General features: G+C 36.9%; 1 protein-coding gene across 1 annotated transcript in view; it reads right to left on the bottom strand.

Moving 5' to 3' along the window:
* Positions 1-18,483, bottom strand: part of ZMYM2 (zinc finger MYM-type containing 2) — a 97,411-nt gene that overhangs the window by 30,992 nt on the left and 47,936 nt on the right. The window contains exons 8-11 of the mRNA XM_009279369.2: positions 16,314-16,464; positions 15,406-15,521; positions 9,379-9,495; positions 8,613-8,763 (exon numbers count right to left, since the gene is read on the bottom strand). Of these exons, the coding sequence (XP_009277644.1) occupies positions 8,613-8,763; positions 9,379-9,495; positions 15,406-15,521; positions 16,314-16,464 (535 nt within the window). The remainder of the gene's footprint in view (positions 1-8,612; positions 8,764-9,378; positions 9,496-15,405; positions 15,522-16,313; positions 16,465-18,483) is intronic.

Consider the following 18,483-nt stretch of genomic DNA (forward strand, 5'->3'; position numbering starts at 1 on the left):
TACAAAAAGGAATGGACAAAGTTGACATTTTTCTTGGCTGCTAAACTATAGGGAGTAAAATTGAAGAAGATACTGCTGTTGTATTAAAAAAAGTTATCAGGTAAGAAATTTTCCATTCTACAGTCAAACATCTCCCACATTTCTGTGACTCATGGAAAATAACGAGCAGTGAACATTAAGTAAGGGGAAACAAAAAGTCCAAAATTCTAGCCCTTAAGATTAAATGCCTGAAAAACATGGGGTTTTTTTAATAGATCACTGACTGCAGGGCTTCTTGCTGAAGGAGGGCTCTACAAAAGATAGAAAATCCATCTTTATAAAATTTCAGATGTTGACAGAAGATTGTTACAAGACTTCTAAAGTGGAAGTACAGACTTTTCTTTCTGCAACATCGTGAGCAAAATTATTCAGACTTGTCTGGTACTTTTTTTATGGCTTTGTAATATGTAACTTAATCCACCTAACCAGGGAACATTTGGTTGCTTCAAGATCTTGTCACTTCAGACAAAGGGAAAACAAAATGCCTTTTTATAGGATGTGTTTTAATTAGGTCCTTAGTACTCTGCATACCTAGGATATAACTTATTATAATGCTACGGTTTTGATTGGAATAGTATGACTTTCTTTGAAGTATGGAAAAAGGTATTTGCCTTTGGCAAAACAGATTCTGAGCTCCAACAACTTGGTCTTCATGGTGCACAACGTAAATCCCAAATCAACAGAGCAGTACCATCCATGCTGGCTTTGTAGATGTGACCAAGAAGTGGGATTTGACTGACAGTACATTGTGGATGAGTAATACAAAAAGCACTGGTTGTCTGATCTTTCCAATATCAACACTAAAATCCTGAGGGTTTGGCCAGCCTAACTCCCCTGGGGACTTGGGGTTCATGAGTATAAGCGCTGCCCAAGACAAACAGCTGACAGCCCCAACATTTTGAACAAAAAGATATGAGTAAAATCCCAAGTTCCTCAGGATTTCTGCTATAACACCAGACACAAGTTACAGTGTGACCAGATGGAAACCTCTAGTGCTTTCAAGTGACTCTAAGAGAAAATAGCTCTTAATTTCAAGAAAAATGTAAGTACAGGTCAAGCTACACAGGTCATCAATTGTGTTCTTTAGCAAAGATCTAACAGAAGACCACCCTGCAAGTCAACTGCCACAGAGAGACCATTACGGAGCATTTTCATAAGAAGTATCTCCAACTCAAAATCTGAACCAGGCAAAAAAGTAGCAGCTGAGTATCTGCTAAATCAACGTAATGTATTCTTAATGATGCTATTAGGCTTCTGGCTTTCAAGCAAAACCCAACACACAAACCTATCCCTTCCAACAGCCCTGAACTTTGGTTCCCCACATAAACTGTAGAGAGAGGATAAGGATCTGAACACACGCAATAGAGGCTTACTGACAGGACAACACACAAGCAGTTCCTCCAAACTTCAGGCATGTTCCAGGTCAAGAGAGCTTCCTTTCTCTTGGTAGACCCAAGAATTGCCAGGTCCAGCCCTGCAGAGCTACCTACAGTGGGAAACACACTTCACTTGACTGTCTGCAAACTCAGTGCAAGCAAGGTACTAAGACCCTGATCCTATTCTACCAGCAGCACCTACCTGAATTACGGGAAGTTCAGTACATTCACACATCAAGCAGCTGTGAAAAAGGATTGCTGAACTAGAAACACTTCCCGAGCCCTCAACACCAGTCCCCTTTTACCACAGAGAATAACATCTTTTATAGAAAGTAATTGTTCCATCCTAAAAGCAATTAGTTTTTTACCTCTGAAAGGCTGTACTTACTAGACTACCTTTCTCCTCCTTCAAGCTACATACAAGACTTGCTGTTCTCTCATCTTGTAATAACTTCAACTGTTATCCTTTAACAACCTCATCTAGAGAAGAACAACAACAGGCCTGTCATATCACAAGCCTGTAGTATCAAGAAGTCTGTAGCATCACAAGCTAGGTCTTGAAGATTTCTGAAGCTATGTTCCATCCACATCTTTCTGCTGCCTCCCTCTGTACTGATTTGAATGCAACAGCCACCTCTTCCATACCCACATTCCTAATATCAGCTGTCTCTGGCTTCACAATAAACATCACTATCCTTAGGAAAACAGATGCAATGCATCCAATTTTGGGTCCTCCTTGGATTACCATTAAAATAAACCCCATCCTCTCTGTGTAACAGAGGCTGTGTATCCCACTTCCTTCCTCGTCTTCTGCTTAAGAACCTTTATTTTATTATTCAACTTAACTTTTATACATCCTCAGTTTATCCTAATATTTTCTGATATTAGATACTAGTTCCTTCCTTTCTCCTCCTTTCTACTCCCATCCAGTTACTCAGTTTTTGCTTGTTCTTAAATCTTTTCAAGTTGATTATTCTTTCAGGTTAATAAGAAGCATCTTTATAAGCCTTCTTCTTCTTGTGCTTATAATCTCAGCACCTTAAATTGTCATCACCCATCACTTGCAATAGCCAATGCTGTCTTCGCTTAAAGAACTGTCTCAAACCTCTTCAAAGACACAACAGTGGAATTAACACCGAAGAACGCCAATCTAGCAAGGACCACTGTAGTCGAACAATGCACAGGATTTCACTGATATTCTTTACAAGTTAGAAATTAGCTCTCCATGAACAAAAAAAATCTCAAGATTCAGCACAAACTGTACTCAAATTAAAATTTAAATGACATGACTTTAACGGTATCAATGTTCTCGCTCTACAGAGGGAAGATAAACATAGAACTATGCTGAGGAAGAGATTGTATCTTTCAACTTTTTCAACTACAAGAACGCTGCCAGAAGTATCAAAATCCAGGTTAACAAGTTAAAATTTTCAAGTCATTCCAGAAGATATGCATCCAACAAGCACTAGCTGGAAACTACCTCTACACAATCAGACTCTCCCACGAGTGGATTATCACAAGAACCAACTCTCCAGCTCTTTCATGTGCGTTTGTCTGGAAGGGGCAGACCTGTGCTTTCCTTCAGCATAGCCAAGAGCCTTCACTTGGTGCTTTTGCAGCAAGGGAGCCTGTTAAGTATTCCATAAGGGACTTTTCCAATTTGAATATGCTTTTTTACCTTAACTCATTTTTATCCACAGAAGAGTATCTTTGAGCTTTTACAGTAACAAAATTTGTTTGGAATAGCCATCTGCAGCTCAAATATTTAATACCAGACTACTAAATAAGATGACATGGCCTGAACAACTGCACTGTGCTAATCAAAGTTCTCTAACGAAAACTGCCATGGCTCAAATGGATGTCAGGGATGTCCCATTGTAACTTTTGTCCATAGCAGTCAAAGGAGATTGTATTCTCTCAGAATAACTCAGGCACCTCAAAATCTCTCCGAAGTTGACTTCCACTTTTCTACTAACCTGATTTGTGGGAAAGGAATACCTTCCCTCAGTAACAACATAACTCTTGCAACTGTGAAAGGGCATTTTTATGGATCACACATTTTACAGTATTTAAGACATGTTTTGCTTTTCACTTGTCCCCTTTTGCCAGGATATTCCAACTGAGCACCAAATAAACCTTCAAAAGAAAGCCACAAGGAAGCTGATACTTCAGGTTAGAATTTATTTCAGAGGGACACTGCCAAAGGAAGTGGTCAGAAGCAAAAATCAAACTAACACAGTAGGCTAAAGCTGAAAAGGCACCATAGGAAGCACAAGTTATTTTAACATGGTAGGCCACTGTCAGAGCTGCAGAGAGGGAGATAACAGCTCTGCGAAGCACAAACCCAAGAGTTTGTAACAGAAGATTTTTATTATGCAAAACACTTAACTGTGATATGAAATTTTACATATACTAAATATCATATTTTTTAGCTCTAACTACATTCTATACTACTTACCAATCCTTGATAGCTTTATGAAGTCCTATTGCAACATAGCATGCAGTTAGGAAGTTGTAATTATGCCATAAAATTTTTCATAAAAATGGGTGCTTTACTACTGTCTTCAAAAATTTCTGTACACTACCCCAAATTCTATACCTTTTACTTTTAAAAGGTGTATCAGTGTCTCTAAAAAATAGATAGTTGATAATGTAAACTATAAAAAAAAGCAGTGTTTAAACAGTTTCTGTAGCTCTCACGTTTAACAAAAATGAAACCAAACATCAGGAAGGAAGAGGTTCAAGCAGGCTTGATGGCAACCCCCTTCACCTAGCTAGGGGAACACAGCAGCTCAGCGTGGCAGGGCCAGCGTACCAACTTTTCCTCAGTGCAGTTCTCCACCTACCGGAGAAGCCCAGTAACTATAACTAAGTCTTAGCAACACTTCATATCACACATCAGTTTTGAAACCAGTTTGATAATGTTTCTTGTAACAGGAATTGCTATAAATGTCAGGTAATATCTTAAATGGTTGTGAAACATTCATATGTAAGCACCTGTACAAAATTTAACAATCTCATGTTTAGGCTATTCCCAATATCTGTAAAGTTTTCATATAAATCTAAAAATTAATCAACTAAACATTCAATAGTATACTTTACTGAACAATCCACTGTGCAGCAGTGGTAGGAAAAATGCCACGGTAAAAATCTACAATGCTTTAACTAAATATATATCTTTCCTAGACATACTCAGTTCTGAAATCACTTAATTTCCTAAATTTCTTTTTCCAGTTGTCAGCTCTACAGTGTTTCAAAAGGGGTTATCTCTACTTAGATGAAACATCATAATTGTCTACATTGAGTTTAATTTGCAGAATCCATAATTCCCAGAAACTTATTAGAATACTATCAAGATGATAGTACAGTTGCTAGTTTCATAGCTGTCTTTTATCTGTATTATCCATTTGAAAGGAACTCCCAAGCATCAGATAACTGAGTTACTCCACAGCTTACTGACCTTCTCCTTCCAAGAAGCAGATTACTGGATATGAATCAGTGTTATTAAAATTCACATTATAAAATTATTACAAAGCCTGTGTTATTTAAATCATAACACTTAGTTCTATTGAAAAGATGAATTAAATGCAAAATAAGTCTACAAGTAAAAAAGTTATGGTGATACTCATCATAAAATAGTTCCATTGCCAGATTGCCAAAGACTGATTTGTTCTCCTAGACCCTCAGAAGGGATGTATGTTAAAAAAAACCCAAAACTCAGTAACTTGAAGATTTCCTCAGGATTAAAAAATTTGCACAGCCTATCCTCAATTATCAGTCATGCACTATACATACATAAAAATCCACAAGCAACTTCAATCTTCTTGCTTCAGCATATACATCTTATTTAATTTAGATGCTGGTATTTTGGAATGAGGTATTCTAGTGGCAAAACACCAGGACAGTTTAATTTCCAAAGCCTCAGCACCAGGGGAAGAGATTAAACTCTTTCAACTAGTCCGTTCAGGTTGTTCGTCCTCCACGTAGCATCCGAGTTTTGGACAGGAACAGAAAAAGCATACTGTACTCCACGAAAGAATTGATAACCATCTTTAGCACAAATGATAGGTCAGTTCTAATTACACCTTATTGCAATGGAAGTTTCAGCTGGTCACTGCACATGTTTTTAAATATCTCAAGAGAAACATATAAAGAAACACTTCATAAAACTGCACAGAAATACTGATCCCAGAGACTTTAATGTGGGTGCCAGGGTTTGTGTGCAAATATATACGTATGTGTAAAAAAAAAAAAAAAAAAAAAAAAAAAAAAAAAACCCTGGGGAAGGAAGAAGTAGTGGCAAAACACCAGGACAGTTTAATTTCCAAAGCCTCAGCACCAGGGGAAGAGATTAAACTCTTTCAACTAGTCCGTTCAGGTTGTTCGTCCTCCACGTAGCATCCGAGTTTTGGACAGGAACAGAAAAAGCATACTGTACTCCACGAAAGAATTGATAACCATCTTTAGCACAAATGATAGGTCAGTTCTAATTACACCTTATTGCAATGGAAGTTTCAGCTGGTCACTGCACATGTTTTTAAATATCTCAAGAGAAACATATAAAGAAACACTTCATAAAACTGCACAGAAATACTGATCCCAGAGACTTTAATGTGGGTGCCAGGGTTTGTGTGCAAATATATACGTATGTGTAAAAAAAAAAAAAAAAAAACAAACAAAAAACCCTGAGGTATGAAGAACGTGAGCAGAGGAACGACGACATCTTCAGTACTCCCGCTAGGCAGGCATAAGCAGTCAAGGGGTATTTGTGGTTGATCTTATATATGCTTTCCCATCAGTTTGCTTGAAGACGAACAAATAAGCACTCTTGCAGAAATTTCAACACCTGTTTAACTTCTGTTGGTTTTATCTAGGAGCCTTCTTTTATAAACACACACCTGAAATTTTCCAGTATTTTCCCTTGAGAGTTCAATTTCTTCCAAAAATGCCAATAACTTTTGTGACTGAGCACCTTAGGTTATTTCTTCTCAAACTGTAATACATTGTCATCTGGTGAAGAATAATTGCATGCTCAATAAAATAATCTATGTTGGTGAAGTTTCTTGAACACTTTGCAATATCAAAACCAGCATGGCCTCCATATCCAACAAGTTTATTTGGTACATCTACTAGTTTTTCTACTTTACAAACAGTTGGACATATTTCTGGAGAAAGGCTATGACATCAAGGAAAAACTCGTGGTGTTTGGGGTACCTGGAAAAGGGGGAAGAGAAATCTATCACCTCTGATGATGGAACTTCTATTTGTTGACCCCCACTCAGTCCATCTAAAGACCTGGCCCTCTCCTCCCCATGTCAGATCTAAACACTAAACTCTTGGATTCCACTATTTCTGCAGCAATCAATGACAACTGTTGGTTTTCCTTTAAAATACAGGGCCCTAGGTTGTTTCTGCAGAGCTTCAGTCCAGGTCAGCAGTTTATTTTCATTGGGTAACACAGACAGCTTTTTCATATGCATCACAAAGTGGACCTAAGCTACAGACAGCAGATGTGTGCCATATTTATTCAAGTTACATTCTACTTAATGGTACTTTTGACTACCTTCTCTCTATTACTCAGTGGTTCAGATCATCACAGTAAGCTGATAAACTTTGTTTTAATGGTAACATTTGGTGTATTCATCCTCATAAAGATCATCTTTGCTCTCAAGCTGGCAGTCCAACATATGCACACTCAGGACCCACACTAAAATGTCCAGCAATGGATTCCCCCCATTTAGCAACTGTATTCATGCAGGAGAGAGTGTTTTTATTTCTTTCCTTCCTCAATTTTTCCAATAGGAAATACAAGTCCTCACTTATTTCAAGCCTCCTCATACAGAAATATATCTACGGAAGCAGTAATATGGCATAGCTCGCATTATGAATCTTACTGATTTCATTGTGACAGCCTCCAGGCTTTAAAATGAGGGAGTCCTAAGTATTCACAGTAATACCAGAATATACTGTAATCTCCAAGCCAAAAAAGTTTGCTCTTGTCTTTGAATATATTCTGTGGAATTGTTTTATTCACAGAAACAATTTCTAGCTAGATGTTACTGAGCATTGCAATAATACACTGTAAAACTGGGCCTTGCTTTGTCCTTTTTTCCTCTCCAGCTATCCCTTTGCAGTCCAGAACACAAGAAGAAATTAATGATGGTAAAGAAAGCTAAGCCACCACACTCCATTCATCAGAAACAAAAGATTGCAGAGTCCAGAGCTATAAGGTAACAACATGGAGGGAAGGCTGCCTCCAGCCCCACACTCCACCCCTCTCCAGCTTAACAGGATCCTGCTACAAGCAAATGGGCACAACTGCTGTTTAATCTGCTTGAAAGCGTAAATCTTCAGCAAGGTTTATCAAATGATAGTGAAAGCGTTATTATTATAACTAAAGAAAAAAATATTCACTATATCCTCCAGAGATAGGTCATCCAAACTTGTGGTTAAACTTTGAGATCAGGATTAAATACCAGTATCGAAGGACAGCTTCACCAGAAGTGGAACGGATAGGTTCTTGTTAAGACTGTATTTTGCGGTTTCTAGTAAAACAATATTTTAATGCAACTTAAAAGAATCCTATGCCCATATACCTCCTTTTTAGTTTGTTTTCTTTTTGAAAATCCAAATCATTAGTCAGGAAAATTATAATGACAGTAATCAACATACATCAACAGGCTTCATTCAAGTTATTGCTTGAATAACCATTCTAAGCCAACATAGAATTTCCACTGTCATATTAAATTTTGAAAATACTAATCAAAGAGGAAGCTTGGTATTCCTCAGTGCAGTTAGTATTGGTATAGGCTCTGCTACATAAATTTAAAAAAAAGAATTTATGCATAATTTTTTGTGCGTATGTATATATGCCTGTGCATACATACATGTATGTGTATGTATTGATACACACATACTTAAGAGTGTTGCCCACTATTCCTTAACCTGGACTAAGTGGTGAAAAACTCAAAAGACCATGTATGGTCTTTATGGCATCTCAGATAAATTAACAGGTACATGCACTAATAACAACAGCTACATGCATTTCATTAATAATGACGAAACTTCTGGTTTAGCCTCAAGTACAACAGAATGAGTTGTTACCTTAAATTTTAACATTAAATATTAACATAGTAAGTCAACTGCAGTAAAACTACTATGACCAATACCTTAGAAAAAAACCAAATACATACATACCTTCACTACAAAAGGGTCTTTTGATGCCAGAGAAATTCACGGTCTCATGCAGCGTTTTCTCTTCTTGACAGTATTCACAGTATGTAACTATGCAGTGCAGTTTCTTATAATCATCAGAACATGCTCTGCTGCAGAACTGATATACTTTGTTCTAAATGCAAAGTTGCAAAGCATCACAAATAGCATTAATGGATAAAATCTTAAGGTCTGTAGAGTGCAACTTTAAGTAATAGTTTGCCATTAAGACACAACTTTAATATGCAAAGTAAACAGAAGTGCAAACACACAATTAGGGTATGACTTCTAATGCTAAAAATTAACAACTCTCACTCAAGCTGATAGTGAGTGCTACAAATACTTATCATTTCAGATGAAAATGCTGAACAGAAAATATGCCAATCAGTCTTAGCATATCCTCTTCAGATACTTCTCTCAGTTCACAGAGAAGTGTAACAATGGTCTATCATCTCTACAGTCATACAATAGCAGAAGACGAAAGTAGATTTCAAGCTTACAACTGATCTGAGAAATTACATTTTTCCTTAAATTCCACAGATGCTTTTTTATTTGTTATTTATGAACAAAGATTTCTGCTTTTATCCATACCAAAGTTAAATGATATTCTACAGAACCAGGTAGATATTAACTTAATTTTTTAAGCTTCAATACCTTATAAAATAGCTATCTAGAAAAATTGTACTGGAGTTACAGATTTAAACTTTTAAACACTTCATCATCCTAAAAATAACACCAAAAACCCCCTTACCTCCCATTCCAGTACTTCTGGCTTTGAACAAAAAGAACTTTTGCAATAATTACATTTCAACTGAATATCACTGGGAGAGACAAACTGACCATTTGTTGAAGACTGCACACTGAGAGTCTGAAAAACATAAATATATACACACATCACTAAAAAAAGAAAGTTACTTTTAAAATGTGTCTTTTCAATTAAGCCTATAGCGTTTGAGAATTTGGGAGTTTATAAATAAACTCAGGAGCATTTCTGGCAAAAGCACAGTAGGCTAATTCCTTTTCCCTTGTCATCTTAAGTTTTCCAATCTCAAATCTTTACCCTTGCTTCCACCATAATTACTTTAGGTCGTATTTCTTTTACCTTACCTTTCTAATGCCTGTAATTTAGGGTAATTATAAATGCCAAAAAAATAGTCTCCCAAAACTGAACACCTGTTAACCATAAAACATGTATTTTCAGATATATACATTTCACGGCTTGCCTTATTTTGGTCACAGCAGTTCAGACAAAGACCTACAAACAAGTATTTTCAAATCCAAACCTCACCAAGGCAGATTATCAACACCTTACACCTAAGCATACCACTTGAAAATACAAATACTAAAGTAAAAGGCCTTCAGTGAGAAACTCTGCATCTACTCAGATTAAGAGAAAACTAGCTAATAGCCCTAACTGGCCTCAATCACCATGGCAGGAATATGCAATCATTCAAACAGCCAGCCCGTAAACAATTAAGGGTTTTCAGATTGAGAAAAATACTATAGATTGCATGCGTAGGTATGAGAATTTAATTCTGTAACTGAATAATTCACTTAATGCATTTCTGAGGCAATCAGTAGATAGAGAACTCAATTTTACAATATCTGTAGTCTTCCAGTAGGTCTTATCTGCCTACAGAACAGAGTCTTTCACACGTTCCCTAGATCAAGCAACAACTATTGGTCTATTACACATGCGATGTTCAAGACAAAAACTGAATCAGTAGTGATCACAGTCACTTGAAGAATCCAGAGGACAAATTTAAGTCCGTCTTCTCAACAAACTTTCCCACGCCATTTGCAACATGACAAATATTTAAAGATGACAAGTTCTCTTCAGACAGATTTGTTACTACCTCTCCACCTTTTAACAGTGAAAATGTAAAATATTCTGTTACAGGATACTTTTCTTCAGACTCTCATGTTACTAAGGGTTCACTTACACTAAAAAAAAAAAAAAAATTTGTGATGAGACTGATATAAACCCTCACATAAGTGGTCCGGTACTGCTGAGTGCTAGCTAGCAGTGCAAACGGTATCATTTTATGCAGATGCACTAATTCTGTATCAGAAGTTTGCAGACATTAAGTAGTCATGCACATTTCCTAATCACAGACAGGACCTGAGAACAAATGCCATATACAGCAGAAAAGATGCCACCCTTTATCCCAATGGTCCATTGTCCCATAACAACTTTAACACAGTCTGATGCCCACATACAATATTGTCATATTTTTCCCACTATATCCAGTAAATGTCCCTGTGGTTGAGAGAGGTTTGCTAGACTTTGGCTGCTCTAAATAAGTAGCTGAAGACTTGTACTAACATGGGAGCCACAAAAGCATTTGAAGTTCAAGGTCCAATCTGTGCATTTCCGCATTTGCAGGTTTCTTCACAAAGCAAACACCATGCTCAACACATGCTGCCATATGGGTTATGTAAGCACAATGAAAGTACTAGAAGTTCTGGTTGAAAACAAAAAGAAATCAAGAAGCAAGTATACCCACCACCTCCAGTTCAGGAATGAAGGAAATGTTAAAGAACTAGCAGATGTGACAACTTGTACAGAAACACTGAAGACAGAGGGAGGAATGAAGATGAAATATATTAAGTGCTCATCAAATGAAAAGCAACATATTTTTGGATGTCTGTAATTACCTTTAAATATGGGACCAAAACACCCTATTATGAGGGCTACAAGTTAAAAGTAAAACATTTTTTTTGTTGTTTTCTGATGTATGGCACTGTTGGCTTCTTTTATTTCTTTTCCCAGCTGTTTGCTGTGGTAGAAATTCAGGCCCTACATAGTCCAGGGGGTTGGTAATTGCACAGTAACAAAAGCTAGAGATGTGAGAACAACGAAGTTTGAGGCTGTTTAAAATTAAAACTTGTTTTAAAGAATATTTACATCTAACTGTAGATAAAAAAAAACTTAACAATTAAGCAGTACTGCTTCTAAAACAAAATGAATGGTTTTTATCATAAACTCCTACAGGCAACTAAATATTTTCGCACAGAAATCAGTTAAAGAACTGAATTCATATTACTGAAAGCTCTAAACCAAGCAGAAGATGGTTGTAAAACCAAAACCAGTTAATAACAAGATGATTTTGCATGTCTCCTTAAAGTTTCTATTATCCTACTTACAATTAAGAATTGCTTCTGTATAGCATTTTAATTAGTCAAGATGACCTGCACATAGTATTTTTATCACCGTGCTTTGCCTCTAACTTACAAGATGCTTAGAATAGAGAATATCTTTAGGAATTATTTGGGAGCATTATTACACACAAAGAATAATGCAGCAAAAAGATCATAAATTCATTAAAATCTTTCACAGGTCACCCCAAACAGCAAAGTTTTATCGATGATGTACTTTATCAAAGATACCATTGAAATACCATATATATATTTTTTTATATACATATGCACTCTTTTGAATATCTTAAATTCAATCAAAACATAGTTATGTTTAATCTGACTTTTCTTGAGCCTGCCCTGAACAACAAGAGCATGGGAAGTGCCAAGCAAAGCAAAAAATCATTGTAAAGCCCTTTTCAGCCTTCAATGCAACCACGTCAAACTGCTCTAAGCTGCCAAATTACTAATGAACAGTAGGCAGACGCAGCCTAGGACTCTTCTGAGAAGACCAGCATAGTAGCACAACTTCTGGCCTTCCCCTGCCACCACAGCATAAGCGACAGAGGGGTTATCCTTGCTCACAGCAACACAAAATCAAATTGTGGAAACATTTCTGTACATAAACATACATGTGGAAGGGCTAGTAGGCAGCCAGACTGTGGTCAGGTTTTTTTCTAGTTGAAAAAAAAATAACTTGATACTTCCAAAGTTCTTAACGTGAAAAAGAGAAGCAAATATATACAAGGAATCTTTTACATACAGACATCCACTAGGACTGTTCCACAAGCAAAATCAGGGGTACTAAATTAAACGGGGAAGGAACCAAACACTCCCCTTATGCTCATGCACACACAGGCCTTCCAGCCTCAGTGTGGAAGCCTCAGTTATTTTTATTATGATCAAATCTGGAAAAGTATTTCTGTGACAAGCATGCCAAGCTTCCTCCACACTTCCCGCTGCAACATACTCCTTTTTTTAAATATACGTGTGTGTGTGTGTGTGTGTGTGACTCAGTTGTTGAGACACCTGAAGACCATAAAAGAATAGCAGCAGAAGACACAGAGAGAGAGAGAGAGATGTAAGGTCTATAACAAAGAATTACAGACACCATAATGATGCTGAAAGAGAACACAACATTAGTGAATAGAGTGAGTAACCTGCTAAAAAACATTATACTTATTCTTACACATACTGGTCCTACAACTCTCCACGTACACCCATAAATTGAAAAAGAAAAAAATCAAAGCTTTAGCCCAAATTTTGCATAGACACATTTTGCAAGATAGCTGGTACTTTAAGACACGCATTTGCTAACTTTGGGAAGACACTTGTACTACAGCCTCCACATTCACAATAAATAAATTAGCAGTTTATTTTTCCTTAAGAGAAGTTCAGAGCAAGATCTTCAACTGACCCAGTAAAGGTACCAATAGCAAAACTGGCTTAAAACAATACAACTTTGGAACAGTTCTGTCCTTAACTCTGCAGTAACATCCTCCAAGACAGAGCATGAAAGACGACAAGATACAGTCACACTATTCTACCACCAACTACCAAACAAAAATCACATCAAGCAGGCTATTCTCCCTCTTTTACCCTCTTTCTTACAAGGACGAATGCTCTTGCAAGCTGTGCGCACAAAGGAGAATATAGATACGGACATAAGTTACACAACAAGCAGCTCAACTGAATCTTTTGAATATTTTAATACATTAAAACAACAGTTAGCTAGAAACAAAACGTTATTCATAAGATGAAGTGACAATCAACCCTAAAGTACCATAAACAAATTGGGAATTTAAATGTTTCAAGCCATTTGTAAACCAAAAGGACTAAAATTTTTGGAGAAGGGAGACACAGACCTGAAACAGCAGTTATTCTGTTCTGAGAAGGGTAACCCCTAACAAAGAAAAACATATAGGAAGAACAGGCACAGTAACAAAAAGGGGTGAATAGAATGCCAGAAAATTAAAACAAGAGTTACCTGCATTAGTAAACAGTGAAAAATATGGAGCACCACAGTAAATCAGCCATTTTTTTCAAGAGATCATTGCAGAAAGCATTGCAATTGACCGAATGGATTAAACCATTTTCTCAATTTAGGTTCAATCCCTTATGTGTCATTTAAGTATAAAAAAGCCTCAAGGGAACACTTACAGTCCAATGCTCACATTGTGGTATACTGTCCTTTCCATCTAAATACTAAATGAACAGAACAAAGAAGCTGTTCTCTTACAATCAACTCTTATCTACTGGTGAATACATTTTATTCTTCTAGACAGTGAATATATGAAAACTATCAAAAGTCTGAATCTGATAGAGATGTTTGAGCAAACTAACTGTAAGCAAGTGTCCACCTACCCGTTCTTGGTCTTTACTGAGAGCTCACACACTGTATTGCTGCTCTAATTAAACTCCACTAATACATTAAATAGACAGATCTACACGTAGCACTGAAACTGCAACAGAAGCATCAGCAAGGTCTCAGTAAGATCAGAAACTCACAACCAGCATCAACTGATCCAGCAGCTATATTCAATAATGTTGCTTAATGTTGACTTATCTGCAAATCCAAGAAGGCCCAGGCTGTATTTGTCATTCACTAGCTTTATTTTTCTCACTCAAATAGCAGAAAGGTTTTGTTCTGAGAACTCTTGGGGCTGCAATCAATTGTAAGACCATGCAGAATAAAATAGATGCCGAATGAGTTTGCAAGAAGAAGTATTACAGATTTGTCATTACATACTAACAACCTGCATCTATTTTGGTAATCAGTTCCACTGACAGACATCTACTACATTGGTTAGGATGGAAGCACAGAACAGGGCTACGTGATGGAGGTCCTATCCAGGGTATATTAAGGAAGCAATTAAGAGATTGATTTGCTTTCCAGTTGACAAGAAACAGTGAAGTTTAATGACAAATGGGAAAACCCTGTATGGGTTTAACTGTTCAACAACACATGAGAAGGCAATAATCAATTATACAGTGCACATCCGGGAAAACTGTTTTTACACACAAAAATTGAAATATTTTCTTTAAAAATGTTCTTTGATGTAGAGATTAATCACTACAACAGATTTTACATATGCTTTAACCTAAAGTCGTATTAAAAATATGACATTTTCAAAAAGCGTGTGCCTATCATTCGGCTTGCAACACTCTGGCTTCTGGACATAATTTAAATAGCTAGTTTTGTCCATAAACATTCTAATGGCTTAGGCTCTAACCTTTCATTTCAGAGTCAGTCACTATTCCCCATGACACACCTTTGTTAGTATAATATTCAACATGAGAATTTTGTTGATCTTCAATGCAAAACAGCAAGACTCATCTCCATAAAGAGGCTGGGGTGGTAAAAATAAGATGAGCAGTGATTCTGCTTTGTGTTTTCTTACGGTACTAAGGAGAAATGGGTTGTTATTATCTGATTTTCTAAGTTTAAGATAGCAGCTAGTATTATGATTATGAAACAGTACTCTGATCAAAGAAATTGTTATGAGCCAGAAGCATCTGCTATGTTAATTATAACTCATAAATGTGTATATACAAGCAAGTTAGTTTAATATGCAAATAGTTAACACAAACACAGGTACACAAATATTTAGGGAGGAAAAGATTTAACACAACAGCTAACCTGAAATTTAGCTACACAACTGGAACTGCAAAAGTTGTACAGTTTTCCATCAGGCATTGTGGCTTGATACTGAGGTAAAGAGTTTCGTTTACAAAAGTGGCAAATAATTCCCATACCTAAAAGAAAAACGTAGTTTACAAACAAAATAAACACAAAATAGTAGCGCAAAAAAACCCAAACCAACCTGGATTACAGGTCAGCTCTTCCCACCATTTCAATGTAAAAAGCTAAGATTTGTCTGTTTTCCAGTCAGCTTCTACAAGTCACATAAAACAAAAGAAATTGTGGAGGTTTTGCTGAATTCTTCCATTAAAGATCAGCATTAAATATGAAATAGCACCTTCTTCTATAAAATTCACTAGAGCATTTTCAACTTTGAGTTCGCTGAATTGAGATCTATGCCTGCTTTGCATATTGAAGAACACGTTTTGAGTTATTTACCAGTTCCTTTCACCCAGACTAAAAATTTTACCTACAGAATAACAATATACATTATAACTACCTCTATGCTTCTGAAATTGTTGTTTGAGGAGATAAAATGGGGTGGGGTTGGATCACAGACAAGAGAATATTGATTTATATGCATGAAAATTGCACTATCATTCTGTGACACATCAGAGCACATTATGTCTCAACGTTTTTTTCCCCAGAAGCCTTAAGACAATTGAAAACTGTTTCCAACATGAAGCACAAAGGCCAGTGGGGAAAATGACCCCTCATGGGTCCATTTACTAGCACTGAATATAAGATGATCTTTCTCTTTTTCTTTTTTTTAGATAAGTTTAAAAACCTATAAAGTCACATCTGCATAGATTAATTCTAAAACAAAACAACCCACCCCCAGTGTTCAAACTTAAAAAAAAATCTACTCTTATCAGTGATGAAAATCCATCATCCTTTTCACTTACTTTGCGATTTTGCATATTTTGATTTGTGTGTGTTCATGCATGCAGTTGAGCAGTATGGCTCCATATATCCATTAGGTCCTATGCACTGAGTCATGTCAAAAAACCTGCACTGAGCTCTGCAGCCAGTACAAGATGTTAATTTGCCATATTTCTAAAACATAAAACAAAGCAAAACAATACATTAGTTAAAACTATGTTTGGCTTTTGGTTTTAAATTATGGTATAACAAACACAGAGGAAAACTTATTTATTTACTTCTGCAATTTGCCCCATCAGAACCTTCCTATATTAACTAACTCTCATGATCATCCTTCTCAAGAGCACTCAGCACTATGGTTGGGTCTCTTACTCCTGGGGGGGGGAAGCAGGCTAAAACCAAACTTCTGTGTAAAGACAAAAAACAAACACACACCCCTCAAAAAACCCCAAACAAACAAACAAAGCCACCCCAAACACCACCATCTGCAAACTGTGAACTGTGGTAAGACTATACAGCAAGTTGTGCTGAGTCAGAGAGTTTGAAACAACACTGTTCCTCTCTCCTTGTTGATGGGACAATGGTTGTCCCACAAGAAAAGAAACAGGACTCTGGCACAGCAAAGATGAAGGATAAATAATGGTGCTAAACTTTGAAACAATGTGTACTCTCCAAATGATAACATCCTTAATATTATCAAGTGTGAGTCAGGTGTAGCAGTTTCTTGGTAACAGCACTGTTGGGGGAACCTCTAATTTCTCAACTCTCCTAGTTCCAGTCCTCCAGGCAGGAGAAAAACACTGCAGAGTTACTGTGCTCCTCATTGGATCCAATGAGGAACTGTGACTCCATGAACCTGGTAACAGACCCAATTTTGACATCTCTCAACACAGCAGTCAGTCAATCAACAGTTTTCCACAGAAGGGAACAAATGTTCTATAAAAAGCACAGAAAAGTCGCACCAAGCAGAAATACCAGTGACACAGTCAACACACAAAATCAATTGTTCTGATCCACTACATGTGTTACATACTTCAGTGTTAGGCAAATATCTCAAGCACCATAAAGCAAGTTTTAGAAAAAGAAGTTGACACCTTCCCTGCCCATAGAAATAGCATCAGGGTTTTGACAGTGATCACAGAGAATTCCTCATTTGAACAGCGATGAGTCTCCTATCAGACAGACTCTCTCCTTATTGAGTATTAGAAAATACCCTATTGACACTTAGGCACTTAAGATTTCTTCCCTTCCGTTAAGGAATAATTTTGGCACTACCTCTCCCTCTTTCCCTCTTCTCAAGAACTGAAGGGGGAAGGAAAGGCAAAGCATGTTTCCTAGGTGCTTCACTTTGTTCAGAGTAACAGAAGCCTCAGTGGGTATCTTTGCTCTTCCTATCTTTAACTACTTACATTTGAGAACTAGCTAAATCCAGTCTTACAGCCAGCCAGAGAAGAAACTTAATGGTTTTATAACATGTATCATCTTCCCTATATTAAAAACAGTACATAAAAACGTACAAATACACATGCCTCTGCCACAAATTGGGTGTAGCATCTTGCAGAAACCAGCAAAATTTCAAAATACCACACAATTTCACAATTTCCACATGTTGCTTTGATGAAACCTTTGCTGTGGATATCCTCCAAAAAGGAGTATGTGTCAAGATAATAAGCTCCTACCTAGAGGAGGGTATTTTATACAGCTCCAGGATCCTTCCTTCCCGTCTTACTTCATTTTTTTCTGTTTGCCTTTAAAAATGTTACCTAGCACCTAATAATCCTCCTAATCAGCCACAATATTGACAAAATTCACACTAAGACCAAAAATGCAGCAATTATACTGTTCTATGAGTTGGAGCTATTCTTCCAATATACATTCATCTCTTCTGACAGGCTAATAGACAAAAGCAGGACGTCAAGAATACTTCAAGTCATATTACCAGTGAGAACACAGGAGGTCACAATTTACAAAGGACTTGACTTCTTGGAACAAGCTTAATGGACAACAACCATCAAAAACCCTGCATGCACAAATACCCTTAGTACCTCTAGAATAAACCAAAATGTAAATCTAGAAGCACTGATGCAAATATGCTGACAAACAGCTTAACAAAGAGCGTTCAGGAATATCATCAGAAAACAATGCACAGGTAAGTGAAGTTTTCACAAGTTTTAGGTCCGAAAAGGGGGGGGG

This window comes from Aptenodytes forsteri, unplaced genomic scaffold, assembly GCF_000699145.1.
Source record: "Aptenodytes forsteri isolate BGI_AS27 unplaced genomic scaffold, ASM69914v1 Scaffold307, whole genome shotgun sequence".
Taxonomy (NCBI): domain Eukaryota; kingdom Metazoa; phylum Chordata; class Aves; order Sphenisciformes; family Spheniscidae; genus Aptenodytes; species Aptenodytes forsteri.